The sequence below is a fragment of the Eumetopias jubatus genome, unplaced genomic scaffold (genome assembly GCF_037043125.1).
Source record: "Eumetopias jubatus isolate StellerSeaLion01/CBP00866 unplaced genomic scaffold, mEumJub1_p1.0 scaffold_3, whole genome shotgun sequence".
Classification (NCBI taxonomy): domain Eukaryota; kingdom Metazoa; phylum Chordata; class Mammalia; order Carnivora; family Otariidae; genus Eumetopias; species Eumetopias jubatus.
This window is the reverse complement of record NW_028274809.1, coordinates 103,498,040-103,515,292: the sequence shown is the minus strand read 5'-3', so window position 1 is coordinate 103,515,292 and position 17,253 is coordinate 103,498,040. Positions and strand designations below refer to the sequence as shown.

At 42.1% G+C, this 17,253-nt stretch overlaps 1 protein-coding gene across 1 annotated transcript in view; it reads left to right on the top strand.

Annotated features, from left to right (window-relative positions):
• Window positions 1-17,253, top strand: part of CLASP1 (cytoplasmic linker associated protein 1) — a 260,166-nt gene that overhangs the window by 28,364 nt on the left and 214,549 nt on the right. The window contains exon 2 of the mRNA XM_088021764.1: window positions 2,926-3,405. Within this exon, the coding sequence (XP_087877890.1) occupies window positions 3,211-3,405 (195 nt within the window). The 5' untranslated portion in view covers window positions 2,926-3,210. The remainder of the gene's footprint in view (window positions 1-2,925; window positions 3,406-17,253) is intronic.

Here is a 17,253-nt window from a genome sequence, read left to right as displayed (position 1 = left end):
AATTTTATTTTATTTTATTTATTTTTTTTAAAGATTTTATTTATTTATTTGAGAGAGAGAATGAGAGATAGAGAGCACGAGAGGGAAGAGGGTCAGAGGGAGAAGCAGACTCCCCGCCGAGCAGGGAGCCCGATGTGGGACTCGATCCCGGGACTCCAGGATCATGACCTGAGCCGAAGGCAGCCACTTAACCAACTGAGCCACCCAGGCGCCCTATTTGTTAGAAATTTTAGACAATTCTAATCAAAGGGGAGCTTTTTTATATAATACATATTTTAAAAATTACCATAGAGACTTGAATGAATGGGATCATTCCTCTCCTAGCAATGGAGACTTTGTTCTCTTGCCTGTTGCTTCCTACCTGAGCATGAAGTCTGACCTCCTTTCCCTGAGTGAGAGCAGAACTAGGCCAGACTTTTTTTTTTTTTTTGAAGATTTTATTTATTTATTTGACAGAGAGAGACACAGAGAGAGAGAGGGAACACAAGCAGGAGGAGTGGGGGAGGGAGAAGCAGATTCCCCCCTGAGCAGGGAGCCCAATGCTGCACTCCATCCCAGGACCCTGGGATCATGACCTGAGCCAAAGGCAGATGCTTAACAACTGAGCCACCCAGGGCCAGACTTACAATCACAAGTGTTTGAAGGTGGGGAAAGGAAACTAACTGGCCATGTGGCCTTGGAAAATTACTTACCTCAGTTTCTTTATCTGTAAAATAGGGATTTCAATACCTACTTTATACAGTTGGTTGGAGAATTAAAGATAATGTATATAAATAATCTAGAATGGAACTTGACACCTCAAGTAGATGCTTAAAAACTGTATGATGATTATTATTGGTTAACGTCTGTTGATTTTAGGCCCCTTGAAGGAATAAAGGATGGGAGATTCTTTTCAATGAGAATGAAAGATGTTTAGGGGAAGGCGGAGTACATCTGTTATCTGTCGGTGTATAACAAACTACTGCGGACTTAGTGGAGTAAAACAACAATGAAATATTATTTCTCATAATTCTGTGGTTTGGCTGGGTAGTTTTTTTTTGCTTGTCTCCTTAGACTTATTTGTGTAGCTGCAGTCAGATGATGACTGAAAGGGCTAAGTGGTCCCCAGTGGACTCACTCACAAGTCCAGCAGTGCTTCTGGCTGCTGGTTGGGGCGTGTTGGTTCTCTTCCACATGGCCTCTCCAGTTCCAGAAGCTTCCTCACCGCATGGCAGGCCCAGGGTGGCATTCTAAGAGGGTGAGCTGCAGTGCTTGCCTATCAAATCTCTGCTTTCTTTTGCAGTTGCTGACTTGCCACTGGCCAAAGCAGGTCACAGGGCCAACCTCGGGTCACTGTGGGAGGGGACTAAGGCCCCACCTTGGTGGGGGAAAAGAAACCAAGAATTTGTGGTCATTTTTAATCCACCACAAACCCACCCTTGTTTGATTTGCTTCTTGGGCTAATATTGGGCCAAGAAAGAAAAGGTTCTGTTAGTTTCTCCAGTTTTCCTGTATCACTGATGCCTTCTTTAGACCAACATAGGAGCTGATTAAGGAACTGGGGATATTTTGTTCGGACTAAAAATTGGAATGAAGGGTAATAGCTGCTTTTATGTACTTGAAGATCCTTCTTATGAAGGAGGGACCAGCTCCAGGATATGGAAGTGACTGGAAAGCAGCTATCTCCTCTGCCATGTGAGATAGTGGGTCTTCTCGAATGCTGTCCTGCCCGCAGTCCCTACCCTCAGATGGATAATCGTGTGTCCGAGTCTTTTGAAGGAGATCTTCCGCATTGAATGACTCGACTTAAATTATTCCTGTTGGTGTCAGAAGTCTCTGATTCTGGAACTCAGGAAGTGCACTGTGCTCTTTATCCTGAGGGTAGGGATGGATGAGGTGATGTTAGAAAGGGGAAGAATTCCTCTGCACAGACTTGTAATTTTACTTGATGTACAAGTTCATATTTACCTGCTAGAACCCCTGAGAGTTGGGATTGACTGTTGCTGTGAGGAACAGTTCTATTTAGTACAGAGTCAGGGAGCTGCATCTTGAAGACAGGTTTTCTGTGAGTCTTCTTAGGTTAGAATGAAAAGAATCAAGACAAGAAATTGAAGTTAGAAATAGATGTGTATAATTGCTCCAGCAGCCGTAGATTAACTGTTCAGCTTACTGAGTTTGTCTAATGAAAACAATTTTGGTATAACTTTCCCGTAACATGATCTTGAGATCTCCTGATTTTATATATAACATAATACCAGGTCCAAATGGTGCTGTTGTCAGCTGAGAATACTGTCCATGAGCGATCAGCGTGTGGGCCTGTTCCCATTTCTCCCTCTCATCACCCCGTCTTCTTTGTTGGAGGGAGAAGGAGGAGGCAGGGATCACCATTCATTCTGTTGTCAAGCTACTGAGCAAGAGGTTTGATGGAGGTGCTGTCTTTGGTCTATGTTACCAGGCCGGCCACTTTGGTCAATGGTGTTTCTATGGAGCCTGCCCCATTTCCAGCACTGGGTTTTTTTTGTTTTTGTTTTTTTTTTTTTTTAGAAAACTCAGAGTAAGGCAATAAGCTACAGTACCTCCAGTGATTCACACACAGAGTGGTGTTAAGTTTTTGGTGGGAAGCAAAATTTAAGCTACAAATAAATATGCTAGCTGAAGCGGAAGATTGCTTTCCTGACTGGCTCATTTACAAGCTGGAAAGTTGTGAAAAACATCAACCTACCAACTATATAGCTCATTGGCTCTTTGCTTTGGGCTTCCATGTTCTTCCTGGTAAAAATAATAATTATGTTTTTCAGATCTGGTTGCCAAGCATTCATGCTTCTCACTCCACTTGTGATTATAAATGATTCTGCAGCACGAATTGCTTTGTCTTTGATTTAATGTTTCATAACATTTGGAAGTTACGTTATCTGTGCTGATTTGTCGTTCTCTTTCCCTTTTCAGAATGGACTGCTGAATTATGAAGAATTTCAGACCCAGTAGTAGAACCTCACTCGGCCACTCACTCCTTTATCTTCTACTAGTTATTTAAATTGGACTTTTAATATCCCACCAGCTGCTCTTCAGACACACATGGTGCATTGTTGCCATTCCCCGGATTGCATCTTTGAAACACAGGCTCTTAGTAGATTTCAGCGAACAAAGAGGCAACCTCCTGGGTACATTTACTGGGAGGGTGTCACCCTGACTGCCCTCTAGCTTCTGCCGGATCTGGATTTGAATTCCACCATGGAGGCTCGCATGGAGTCCTGCCTGGCACAGGTGTTGCAGAAGGATGTGGGGAAACGACTGCAGGTTGGCCAAGAACTTATAGACTATTTCTCAGACAAACAGAAGTCTGCTGACCTTGAACATGACCAGACCATGTTAGATAAACTTGTGGATGGGCTTGCTACCTCTTGGGTGAACTCTAGCAATTACAAGGTAAGCTGTGCTTTAGAAGGCACTGGCGTAGGTGGCTGGGCTGCCTCGGTGGGTCAGAATTGGTCCTTAGAAAAAAGACTCGTTTGGGAGCAGTCAGCACAGTTCCTTGGCTTCCAGTAAGACACTCACGTAGGCTGTGGCATTTGGATGTTTTATTCTGGAGCAAGTAGGGTTTTCTTTAATTTTTGTTGGGGATCAAAAAATCCTTATGCTTTAGTACTTTGAGAGAAGGCCAAGTGAGCAGATAAAGAGAGGCTTTATGTTGGAAAGTTTACGGTCATTTGCAGCCTTGAAGTTAAAGTGAATGTTCTATCTTGAACTGAAAGGGTCATGAGACTTTGGTGAGTGGCCCTTCATGAATAGCAGATGTCTTCACTGATTTCCTGTGGGGAATGGAATTGGCGATAGCATGTGGAGCATTTTACCTTCAGGTCATTGTTTTGAAGTTGGCCTAGGTACCTGGCTAGAAATAGTATGGGTTGCCAAGGACTCTTCTGTGACTTGTATGTAATGGCCTGGAGGATATCCTTCAAGTTCTAAAGATTGAGGTGGGCATGTGCCTTTGGTGGGTAGGGGGTGCAGGCAGGGATCCCAAGACCCAAATGAGTTGGGAAGGTTGACCATTTTACCATTCAAGGATTGAGCTTTCGTGACTAAAAACTGGACTGGACTTGTACTGCAGAGGTGTCATTCTCTCTACCTGTCCCCTTCCCCTCTCTTTTAGTTTGCCAAGGGAGTGGCCCCTTGACCCCTTTGGGTCAAGATTGGGATGGAAGAGTACGGCATCTGTGTGACTCTTAATAGGTGCTATAGACATTGAGAAAGGGGCTCAAAGGAAACAGAATCTGTTGTGTTTTTTTATTGGCTCAGTCTTCTGAGATTGGTTTGGACTTGGAAACTGGTGCGTGTAGGATTTTTTTTGTTTGCTCTAGCGTAGACTCTTGTTTTCCAAATTCATTAAACCTTGGTCTCATCTAAGAGTTAGCAGGCTTTATACTCATTAAGGCTGTTACCTAGGACCCTGATATTTTACTTAAAATTGCATATAAAATTTATCCTGTCTTTGAAGGCTGAGCTTAATTTTTGTTTCATTCATCTATTTATTTATTTAGCTGCAGATGACAAGTGCTGCTTATGTGCCCAGCCTTGGTGCTGGGTGATGGGAATGTTACAGACAGGGGAGGTGGTAGAGGGTCTGGTCGCTCCATTTTTGGGGGCTGTAAAGTCACTTCGTCTGGGTTGGAATCCCAATTCCACCACTCTGGGTGCACATTGCGATGTTTTTGCCTGAGAGTAACTGAGGACTGACTTATTGGCTTCAAACTGCTATCAGGAGATTGAGTGATTTTCTTTCAGAGTTTAAGAAGTCTGCAGTAGCTAAGGCAGTGTCCAGGGAAGAGTGTCTGCTTGTGTCTTTTACTTGGAGGGAAACCTTTGTCAGAAGCTCCCCGGCAGACCTTTGTACATCAGATTGGCCAGAATGGCTTTGCATGGCCACCCCAGCATCACTGGAAAATAGATTGGTGTCCATGACTGTTTTCCACCATCATGCTTGACCTCCTGATCTCAAGAAGAGTCCAGCCTCCATTGAGTGAAACATGTGGCTGTGTGAAGGAGGGGGGATATTTGAATACTGTCAGACTCCTCTCAACAAATACTGGTTCCATGAGTGAATAAGTACTCCCTAAGCGTCCAGTCCAGTAAGGGCAGATAATGAAACAAAGAGCTCTACTCCAACCATAATGTGCAACTGTGCAACATCAGACCTTTGAGCAATATCAGACTTCTGTTAATATATAAAACTCATGCTTTATATATTATGGGTTGAAGGAGAAAGTTAGGGATGGGACTGAGGTAATAGGGATGTTAAATAGGTAACCCAGAGAGTCTGCTGTACTGTGTGAGCTCTCTTAACCGCTCCTGGCTTCGGGCTTTAGTTCCCTCATCTACAGTGTTGGGATAACTGAGTTATTATGAGTACTAAATGTGACAGTGTATGTTGGTGGGAATGCAAACTGGTACAGCCACTCTGGAAAACAGTATGGAGGTTCCTCAAGAAGCTGAAAATAGAGCTACCCTACAACCCAGCAATTGCACTAGTAGGGATTTACCCCAAAGATGCAAATGTAGTGATCCGAAGGGGCACCTGCACCCCGGTGTTTGTAATGGTGATGTCCACAATAGCCAAACTATGGAAAGAGCCCAGGTGTCCATCGACAAATGAATGGATAAAGAAGATGTGGTATATATACACACAATGGAATACTACTCAGCCATGAACAAAATTGAAATCTTGCCATTTGCAATGACATGAATAGAACTAGAGGGTGTTACGTTAAGTGAAGTAAGTCAATCAGAGAAAGATGATTGTTATATGATTTCACAAATATGTGGAATTTAAGAAACAAAACAGAGGAGCATAGGGGAAGAGAGAAAAATAAAACAAGATAAAATCAGAGAGGGAGACAAACCCAAAAGAGACTCTTAATCATAGGAAGCAAAGTGAGTGTTGCTGGAGGGGAGGAAGGTGGGGGGATGGAGTAATTGGGTTATGGGCATTAAGGAAGGCACGTGATGTAATGAGCACTGGATATAGGACTGATGAGTCACTGACCTCTATCTTTGAAACCAATAATACACTATATGTTAATTAATTGAATTTAAATGAAAAATAAAGTGCATATCTAAACAACAACAACAAAAAATAAATGAGACGGTGTATCAAGTTGTCCCATGTCTGCCGCATAACAAGCACTGGGATATTAGCGGTGGTTATCAAGACTGGTTCCTGTCTTCCAGGAGCTCCTAGTACAGGGGGAGTGGGGAGGGAGAGCACTGATCAGCAAGCCAAGGGTTACAGTATAATATAGTGGGAGCAGTAGCAGAGACCTACAGAATTGGGTGGGAAGCCAGAAGAACATGACAACACTGCGTGGAGGAATCCAAGGTTTGAAGATTGGGTAGTTTTTTTCAGAATAGCGTTTTCAGGGTCACAAAAGTGTGAAAAATTAAGATTTGACCCTTCTCAAAGTAACTTATAAGGAAGACAGCTTGGTGTGAAGGAGAAGTCAGGAAGATGGGGTTTACTACCGAGTTGCATGTGATCATGGACGAGTCACTTCACCTGTCTGCAATGCTGGTGTTGGACCAGGTCATCTCTTGAGAGCCTCCAAGCTCTAATATCTTACACAGCTTCATACCGATGGCTTTACGGTCCGGGCCATGTCAGATGTTTCTAATGTTACACAGTACTGAGCACCCCCTTTCTTTATAAGCTCTCTCAGTGTGGTGACACCGAGCCCTCTGCATGCCTGGAGCCTGGAGCCTGGAGCCTGGAACATAGAAGGTGCTCAATGAATACTGGTTGCATGAGTGAACTCAGGAGCTTAGACTGTTGGGCAGGGCAAGTAGTCCTGGTAGCTTTACCAAAATCTGAAAACTTACCTTTTAGACCCCCCTCCTTTTTTTTTTTTTTTAAGATTTTTAAAATTCATTTGAGAGAGAAAGCACAAGCAGGGGGAGCAGCAGAGGGAGAAGGAGAAGCAGACTCCGTGCTGAGCAGGGAGCCTGACATGGGGCTTGATCCAGGACCCTGAGATCAGGACCTGAGCCCATCATGAGTAATTGCTTAACCGACTGAGCCACCCAGGCGCTCCAAAGGTTATGCAATTTCTAATTTTGACATATACTCCCAAATTGTTCTACACAAAGGTTGCTCTACTCTATGCATGAATGTATGAGTGCTGGTTCCCTATATATTTTCAGATGCTGGGTATTATCAAAGTCTTTCATTTTTGCCAAAATGATAGTATAAAAGCATATCTTTTTAATTGTTTCTCTTTAATTTTGGGTGAAATGTACATTTTTTGTTTACTAACCACTTGTATTTTTTTCCTGTCAACTGCTTATATCCTTTGTCCATTTTTCTATGTTTTGGTGTTAATTTGTACAGTCCGTTTCTGTATTATGGAAGTCAGCTTGTCATATGTGCCATTTGCCTTTTGTCTTTGTGGATTGTTCTATTTTTATTTTTTTAAAGATGTATTTATTTATTTGCTAGAGCACAAGCAGGGGGAATGGCAGGCAGAGGGAGACAGAGAAGCAGGCTTCCCGTTGAGCAGGGAGCCTGACATGGGGCTTGATCCCAGGACCCTGAGATAATGACCTGAGCTGAAGGTAGTCCCTTAACTGACTGAGCCACCCAGGCGTCCCTGTTCTCCTCCCACATCCCTTTTAATCATAGATAAGATTTCTCATTAGAGCCTCAGGTGCCTTTTAGGTTTTATTTGACATGCTTTATATATTATGGATTGAAAGGATTCACTTTATATTAAAACTTGGCTTCTTGATTTTTTTTTTTTTTTAAATTAAGGACTAAAAAGAAGGAGAAAATGGAAACAATTTTAGGCTTTCAAAGCAGTAGTACTTGGGTATTGTTATTCCTTAACAAAGAATGTAGATGAATGTCAACGCCGTGTCTTATTTAAAAAAATAGTTGGCTGGGGCTTGAATCATTTTACATTTGATTATTTCTTAACTTGGTAAACATTTGTATTTGGCATTAATTGTAGTTTAACAGCTACCCTTTATTGTTTAGTTACTATGTATTCAGGATGTTACCTGTCTTATCTCCTTTAATCTTTGCAACGCCCCTGCAAGGTAGGTGGTGCTACCCTGATTTTATACATAAGGTAACTGAGATCACCCAGAATTATGAGGTAATTCCTACTCGTGATTATGGAACTGCGACTTCAACATAGGTCTCCCTGATTTCCTAGCCTCTGCCCCTCTCACAAGAACAGGGTCTGTAAACTTTCTTAAAGGCCACATAGTAAATATTTAAGGCTCAGTGGGCCATGTGGATTTCTCACAAATATTTAACTAGTTTGGACCATTCTAGTGCAAAAAACAGCCACGGGCAACACACAAATGAATGGGTATGGCTGTGTTCCAAAACAACTTAATCTATAGAAACAGATGGAGAACCAGTTTGGCTCATGGACTGTAGTTTTCCAGCCCCCAGACTAGAACATTGAGCACCTACTATGTGTAAATACCTTTTTTTCTTCCTTCCTTCCTTCCTTCGTTCTCTTTTCTTTTTTCTTTTCCTTTCCTTTCCTTTCCTTTCCCTTTTCTTTCTTTCTTTCTTTCTCTTTTTTTCTTTCTTTCTTTTTCTTTCTTTTCTTTTCTTTTTTCTTTCTTTTCTTTTCTTTTCTTTTCTTTCCTTTTCTTTTCTTTTCTCTTCTCTTCTCTTCTCTTCTCTTTTCTTTTCTTTTCTTTTCTTTCTAGCATGGTGGAGAGGGGCAGAGGGAGAGAGAGAGAATCTTAAGCAGGCTCTACACCCAGTGTGGTGCCCAACATGTGGCTCGATCTCATGACTCTGAGATCATGACCTGAGCCAAAACCAAGAGTTGGGCATTTAACTGACTGAGCCACCCAGGTGCCCCCATAAATACTTTTCCTTTAGTGATGGGAACCATTCATGATTCATCTGGCAGAAGAGTAGGCTTATAATTTTGGGATGGGGAGAGCACTGGTATAGGTTAGGTAGAGTACGGTTTGTTTTTGGAGCACCTTATCTGAATTTTAAGAAATCTTGCCTTCTTTAGCCCTCTCTCATTCAGACTCTATTACGATCAGTTTGCATTCTGTTAGCCTGTCACTGATCATCTGTGAGTTGGCTTTGGACTTTCTTGGATAATAGAAGTCATCTTGGGGATTGAGGAATCAGTATAAGGCCATTGTATGTCAGAACACCAGAGGGCTGCACCGTGGGGTGCTGTTCAACATGGAAGCACTTAGTGTTCATTGTTGTCCTAGTGACTGTGGGAGACAGAAGGAGAGGGGAGACTCTTTATGTACATGAGGTTTCTTTTCTAGATTACTCAGACATTACAAGTAAACCTCCAGATTTTGAATATGGTTGCCCTCCTTGATCTGGTCTCTTCCTTTATTAAAACTTGAAGAGTGAGAAGAATGGTGGAGTAGATTTTTGTATGTACCTCCAGCCACTGTTGTGTCCCCTGTCCCCCACCCCTTCTATAGATGAGAAGGATGAAAATAGAGTGATACAACCCAGAGAAGCTGCATGGGCACCCTCAGCTGGAGGGAGTTGAGGGACACTGATGCTGTGCAGCTTTCCCAGTGAATGGTCCCTTCTGTTCAGCCAGGCAGCGCTGTACCCTTACCGTGTGGGCACCTGCACATTTAGCAGCTCAGTGCGGACCAGGTTTTTCATGAATATGGTCCCAGAGTCCTTTTTCCACGGTTCCAAAATCCCCGAAGCCCCCACACCTTGTGTTTTCCATTTGTCATTTGACCACAGTGAACTGACATGAAACTACGTGTAGTCTTCACTTACCTGCTCAGGGCATGTTTCACCACTAAAGTGTTCGTATATTTGATTGTGGATTGCTGCCCCACATGTTGTTGAATATATATATATATTCTCCCCTCCCCTCTCTCTATAGGTTCTATTCTCTACATATGTTTCCTATCCTATATATGTAACTGTTTGCACTACTTGACTTTTGTAAAAGCTGAAAAATTTTGTATTCCAGAACACATCAGGCTGCCAGAGTTTTGGATGAGTGATTGTGGACCCGTATTTAATATTGTAGAATAATAATGACAACCCATGGTTTGGGGATAGGTGCTATGTACCAGAAATGGTGCGAAATATGAGTTCGTTTTTACCGTCTAATTACCGTATGGGGTAGATTGTGTTCTTTCATTTTGTAGATGAGGAGACTGATGCCCCAGTAAGCCAAGTAACTTGTTCAAGGTGACGGATCTAGGAACTAAGGTTTTGGGGACTTGACCCCAGGTGCTTATGTAACAGCTGAAGTTAATTAAGCACTTACGATGTGCCAGATACTGCACTGGGGGCTGGGTGTCCAGTGAAGACCATCGGGCCCAGTCCCTGTCCTGACCATGACTACTAGTGCCTGGGCAGTCTAGCTCTGTCTAAATATGGGACATGTGGACTTCATCCCGGTGCACTCTTGTCTCAAGGCCCATGCCATGCTGCTTTGTATTTGAAATTTGTAGATTCTCTGTTAACCTAGGGCTTCCTTTGTCTCTGCCCTAATGGTCTTTATGGTCTAACTGGGTGAGGGTGGGGGAGGGCAGGTAAGGCAGATGAGAGGACGGTGCACAGTGTAGGATAGGATATCATTAACCGTAAAATTGCATCATAGCAGTGTCTATAAATGTTGTAGTGTGGAGAAGAAAAAAAATGTTAGGGTTTGTTAGTTGGAGAGGCCGAGATGGAGAGTCAGAATTACATAGGGCCATGAAGAATCAAAAGGAATGAGTTCCTAAAGGTTCAGAGAAGCCTGTCTTCCTTTCTTGTTTCTCCCTGTCTGGGCAGCACTGTCTCTTATAGACCGTAGAAGACTTAGTCTTTCCTTAAGCCTCTTTACAGAGCACAGTGTTTACCTCTGCCCTGGATCAGGTGCCCTTTATGGGCAGGAGGGAAGGTGTGACAGTAAGGGAGGTTCCTCTCATTTCCCCGGCCTCTATCTCCACAACCTTGGCTTTCATTGACGGAGGTTTTTGTTTCCCCCCTTTGTGTCCTTGAGAGGAGAGCCAGAAAAGATTATCAGATTCAGATGAAGTAACTTCTGTTTCTTTTTCTGGCGGTCCGCTCGTGCTGCCATCAAGCCGTGCCTCCTTGCAGAGCCTGTTCATTTTTCCCAGATTGTTTCCTTGCAGTGTTGTCCAGTGGTTGCAAGAGCCGCATTTCTCTGGGTATATTTTATTTATATATATATATTGATTGACTGCAGCATTTACGTTTTATGAAACATTTATTTTATTTTATTTTTTTATTTTTTTAAGTTTTTTAAAAAATTTATTTGTCAGGGAGAGAGTGAGAGCGAGCACAAGCAGGGGGAACGGCAGGCAGAGGGAGAAGCAGGCTCCCCGCCGAGCAAGGAGCCCAATGTGGGATTCGATCCCAGGACCCTGGGATCATGACCTGAGCTGAAGGCAGACGCTTAACTGACTGAGCCACCCAGGTGTCCCTAAACACTTACTTATTTTAAAACGTTTTTGAGTGTAGTTGGCACACAATGCTACATTCATTTCAGGGGCACAACATGATGATTTAACTTGTCTATACATCATGCTGTGCTCACCACAAGTGTAGCTACCATCTGTCCCCATGCAACAGTATTACAGTATCATGGACTGCATTCCCCATGGGTGCCTTGTATGCCAATGATTTATTCTTTCCATAACTAGAAGCCTGTAGCTCCCACTCCTCTTTACCCATTTTACCCATCCCTGCACCCCACTGTGCTTCTGGCAATCATTCATTCATTCATTCATTCATTTATTTTTATTTTTTAATTTTTTATTGTTATGTTAATCACCATACATTACATCATTAGTTCTTGTTGTAGTGTTCCATGATTCATTGTTTGTGCATAACACCCAGGGCTCCACGCAGAAGGTGCCCTCCTTAATACCCATCACCAGGCTAATCCATCCCCCCACCCACCTCCCCTCTAGAACCCTCAGTTTGTTTTTCAGAGTCCATCGTCTCTCATGGTTCGTCTCCCCCTCCGACGTACTCCCCTTCATTCTTCCCCTCCTGCTATCTTCTTCTTTTTCTTTTTTCTTAACATATCTTGCATTATTTGTTTCAGAAGTACAGATCTGTGATTCAACAGTCTTGCACAATTCACAGCGCTCACCATAGCACATACCCTCCCCAATGTCTATCACCCAGCCACCCCATCCCTCCCACCCCCCACCACTCCAGCAACCCTCAGTTTGTTTCCTGAGATTAAGAATTCCTCGTATCAGTGAGGTCATATGATACATGTCTTTCTCTGATTGACTTATTTCACTCAGCATAACACCCTCCAGTTCTATCCATGTCGTTGCAAATGGCAAGATCTCATTCCTTTTGATGGCTGCATAATATTCCATTGTGTATATATACCACATCTTCTTTATCCATTCATCTGTCGATGGACATCTTGGCTTTAACCACAGTTTGGCTATCGTGGACATTGCTGCTATAAACATTGGGGTGCACGTACCCCTTCGGATCCCTACATTTGTATCTTTGGGGTAAATACGCAATAGTGCAATTGCTGGATCGTATGGTAGCTCTATTTTCAACTGTTTGAGGAACCTCCATACTGTTTTCCAGAGTGGCTGCACCAGCTTGCATTCCCACCAACAGTGTAGGAGGGTTCCCCTTTCTCCACATCCCCGCCAGCATCTGTCATTTCCTGACTTGTTAATTTTCGCCATTCTGACTGGTGTGAGGTGGTATCTCATTGAGGTTTTGATTTGGATTTCCCTGATGCCAAGCGATGTTGAGCACTTTTTCATGTGTCTGTTGGCCATTTGGATGTCTTCTTTGAGGATTTTATTTATTCGTTTGAGACACAGAGATAGAGAAGAGAAAGCATGAGCAGGGAGAGAGGCAGAGGGAGAGAGAGAAGCGGGCTCCTTGCTGAGCCAGGAGCCCGATATGGGGCTCGATCCCAGGACCCTGGGATCATGACCTGAGTCGAAGGCAGACACTTAACCATCTGAGCCACCCAGGCGCCCCTGGATGTCTTCTTTGGAAAAATGTCTGTTCATGTCTTCTCCCCATTTCTTGATTGGATTATTTGTTCTTTGGGTGTTGAGTTTGATAAGTTCTTTATAGATTTTGGATACTAGCCCTTTATCTGATATGTCACTTGCAAATATTTTCTCCCATTCTATCGGTTGTCTTTTGGTTTTGTGGACTGTTTCTTTTGCTGTGCAAAAGCTTTTTATCTTGATGAAATCCCAATAGTTCATTTTTGCCCTCGCTTCCCTTGCCTTTGGCGATGTTTCTAGGAAGAAGTTGCTGCGGCTGAAGTCGAAGAGGTTGCTGCCTGTGTTCTCCTTTAGGATTCTGATGGACTCCTGTCTCACGTTTAGGTCTTTCAACCGTTTGGAGTCTATTTTTGTGTGTGGTGTAAGGAAATGGTCCAGTTTCATTCTTCTGCATGTGGCTGTCCAATTTTCCCAACACCATTTGTTGAAGAGACTGTCTTTATTCCATTGGACATTCTTTCCTGCTTTGTCAAAGATGAGTTGACCATAGAGTTGAGGGTCCATTTCTGGGCTCTCGATTCTGTTGCATTGATCTATGTGTCTGTTTTTGTGCCAGTACCATACTGTCTTGATGATGACAGCTTTGTAATAGAGCTGGAAGTCTGGAATTGTGATGCCGCCAGCTTTGCTTTTCTTTTTCAATATTCCTCTGGCTATTCGGTGTCTCTTCTGGTTCCATACAAATTTTAGGATTATTTGTTCCATTTCTTTGAAAAAAGTGGATGGTATTTTGATGGGGATTGCATTGAATGTGTAGATTGCTCTAGGTAGCATTGACATCTTCACAATGTTTGTTCTTCCAATCCATGAGCATGGAACGTTTTTCCATTTCTTTGTGTCTTCAATTTCTTTCATGAGTATTTTATAGTTTTCTGAGTACAGATCCTTTGCCTCTTTGGTTAGATTTATTCCTAGGTATCTTATGGTTTTGGGTGCAATTGTAAATGGGATCGACTACTTGATTTCTCTTTCTTCTGTCTTGTTGTTGGTGTATAGGAATGCCACTGATTTCTGTGCATTGATTTTATATCCTGCTACTTTACTGAATTCCTGTATGAGTTCTAGCAGTTTTGGGGTGGAGTCTTTTGGGTTTTCCACATACAGTATCATATCATCTGCCAAGAGTGAGAGTTTGACTTCCTCTTTGCCGATTTGGATGCCTTTGATTTCTTTTTGTTGTCTGATTGCTGTGGCTAGGACTTTTAATACTATGTTGAATAGCAGTGGTGATAGTGGACATCCCTGCCCCGTTCCTGACCTTAGAGGAAAAGCTCTCAGTTTTTCCCCATTGAGAATGATATTCGCTGTAGGTTTTTCATAGATGGCTTTTATGATATTGAGGTATGTACCCTCTATGCCTATACTCTGAAGAGTTTTGATCAAGAAAGGATGCTGTACTTTGTCAAATGCTTTTTCTGCATCTATTGAGAGGATCATATGATTCTTGCTCTTTCTTTTGTTAATGTATTGTATCACGTTGATTGATTTGCAGATGTTGAACCAGCCTTGCAGCCCAGGGATAAATCCCACTTGGTCATGGTGAATAATCCTTTTAATGTACTGTTGGACCCTATTGGCTAGTATTTTGGTGAGAATTTTTGCATCCATGTTCATCAAGGATATTGGTCTGTAGTTCTCCTTTTTGATGGGGTCTTTGTTTGGTTTTGGGATCAAGGTAATGGTGGCCTCATAAAATGAGTTTGGAAATTTTCCTTCCATTTCTATTTTTTGGAACAGTTTCAGGAGAATAGGTATTAATTCTTCTTTAAATGTCTGATAGAATTCCCCTGGGAAGCCATCTGGCCCTGGGCTTTGTTTGTTGGGAGATTTTTGATGACTGCTTCAATTTCCTTAGTGGTTATAGGTCTGCTCAGGTTTTCTATTTCTTCCTGGTTCAATTTTGGTAGTTGATACATCTCTAGGAATGCACCCATTTCTTCCAGGTTATCTAATTTGCTGGCATAGAGTTGCTCATAATATGTTCTTCTAATTGTTTGTATTTCTTTGGTGTTGGTCGTGATCTCTCCTCTTTCATTCATGATTTTGTTGATTTGGGTCATTTCTCTTTTCTTTTGGATAAGTCTGGCCAGGGGTTTATCAATCTTGTTAATTCTTTCAAAGAACCAGCTCTTAGTTTCATTGATTTGTTCTACTGTTCTTTTGGTTTCTAGTTCATTGATTTCTGCTCTGATCTTTATTATTTCTCTTCTCCTGCTGGGTTTAGGCTTTATTTGCTGTTTTTTCTCCAGCTCCTTTAGGTGTAGGGTTAGGTTGTGTATTTGAGACCTTTCTTGTTTCTTGAGAAAGGCTCGTATTGCTATATACTTTCCTCTCAGGACTGCCTTTGCTGTATCCCAAAGATTTTGAACAGTTGTGTTTTCATTTTCATTGGTTTCCATGAATTTTTTTAATTCTTCTTTAATTTCCTGGTTGACCCATTCATTCCTTAGTAGGATGCTCTTTAGCCTCCATGCATTTGAGTTCTTTCCGACTTTCCTCTTGTGATTGAGTTCTAGTTTCAAAGCATTGTGGTCTGAAAATATGCAGGGAATGATCCCAGTCTTTTGGTACCGGTTGAGACCTGATTTGTGACCTAGGATGTGATCAATTCTGGGGAATGTTCCATGGGCACTAGAGAAGAATGTGTATTCCGTTGCTTTGGGATAGAATGTTCTGAATATGTCTGTGAAGTCCATTTGGTCCAGTGTGTCATTTAAAGTCTTTATTTCCTTGTTGATCTTTTGCTTAGATGATCTGTCCATTTCAGTGAGGGGGGTGTTAAAGTCCCCCACTATTATTGTATTGCTGTCAATGTGTTTCTTTGCTTTTGTTATTAATTGCCTTATATAATTGGCTGCTCCCATGTTCGGGGCATAGATATTTACAATTGTTAGATCTTCTTGTTGGATAGACCCTTTAAGTAGGATATAGTGTCCTTCCTCATGTCTTGTTACAGTCTTTGTTTTAAAATCTAGTTTGTCTGATATAAGGATTGCCACCCCAGCTTTCTTTTGGTGTCCATTAGCATGGTGAATGGTTTTCCACCGCCTCACTTTCAATGTGGGGGTGTCTTTGGGTCTAAAATGAGTCTCTTGCAGACAGCATATGGATGGGTCTTGTTTTTTAATCCAATCTGATAGCCTGTGTCTTTTGATTGGGGCATTTAGCCCATTTACATTCAGGGTAACTATTGAAAGGTATGAATTTAGTGACAGTGTATTGCCTGTAAGGTGACTGTTATTGTATATTGTCTCTGTTCCTTTCTGATCTGTGCTGCTTTTAGGCTCTCTCTTTGCTTAGAGGACCCTTTTCAATATTTCTTGGAGGGCTGGTTTTGTTTTGCAAATTCCTTTAGTTTTTGTTTGCCCTGGAAGCTTTTTATCTCTCCTTCAATTTTCAATGAGAGCCTAGCTGGATATAGTATTCTTGGCTGCATATTTTTCTCGTTTAGTGCTCTGAAGATATCATGCCAGTCCTTTCTGGCCTGCCAGGTCTCTGTGGATAGGTCTGTTGCCAATCTAATATTTCTACCATTGTAGGTTACATATCTCTTCTCCCGAGCTGCTTTCAGGATTTTCTCTTTGTCTCTGAGACTCGTAAGTTTTACTATTAGATGTCGGGGTCTTGACCTATTTTTATTGATTTTGAGAGGGGTTCTCTGTGCCTCCTGGATTTTGATGCCTGTTTCCTTCCTCACCTTAGGGAAGTTTTCTGCTATTATTTGCTCCATTATACTTTCTGCCCCTCTCTCTCTTTCTTCTTCTTCTGGGATCCCAAATATTCTAATGTTGTTTCATCTTATTGTATCGCTTATCTCTCGAATTTTGCCCTCGTGATCCTGTAGTTATTTCTCTCTCTTTTTCTCAGCCTCTTTATTTTCCATCATTTGGTCTTCTCTATCACTGATTCTCTCTTCTGCCTCATTTATCCTAGCAGTAAGTGCCCCCATTTTTGATTGCACCTCATTAATAGCCTTTTTGATTTCGACTTGGTTAGACTTTAGTTCTTTTATTTCTCCAGAAAGGGTTTCTCTAATAATTTCCACGCTTTTTCAAGCCCAGCTAGTATCTTTAAAGTTATGATTCTGAACTCTAGGTCCGACATCATACTAATGTCCCTATTGAGTAGGTCCCTGGCTGATGGTACTATCTCTTGTTCTTTTTGCTGAGGTGATTTTTTTCGTCTTGTCATTTTGTCCAGAGGAGAATAGATGAATGAGAGAACAAAATGCTAACAGGT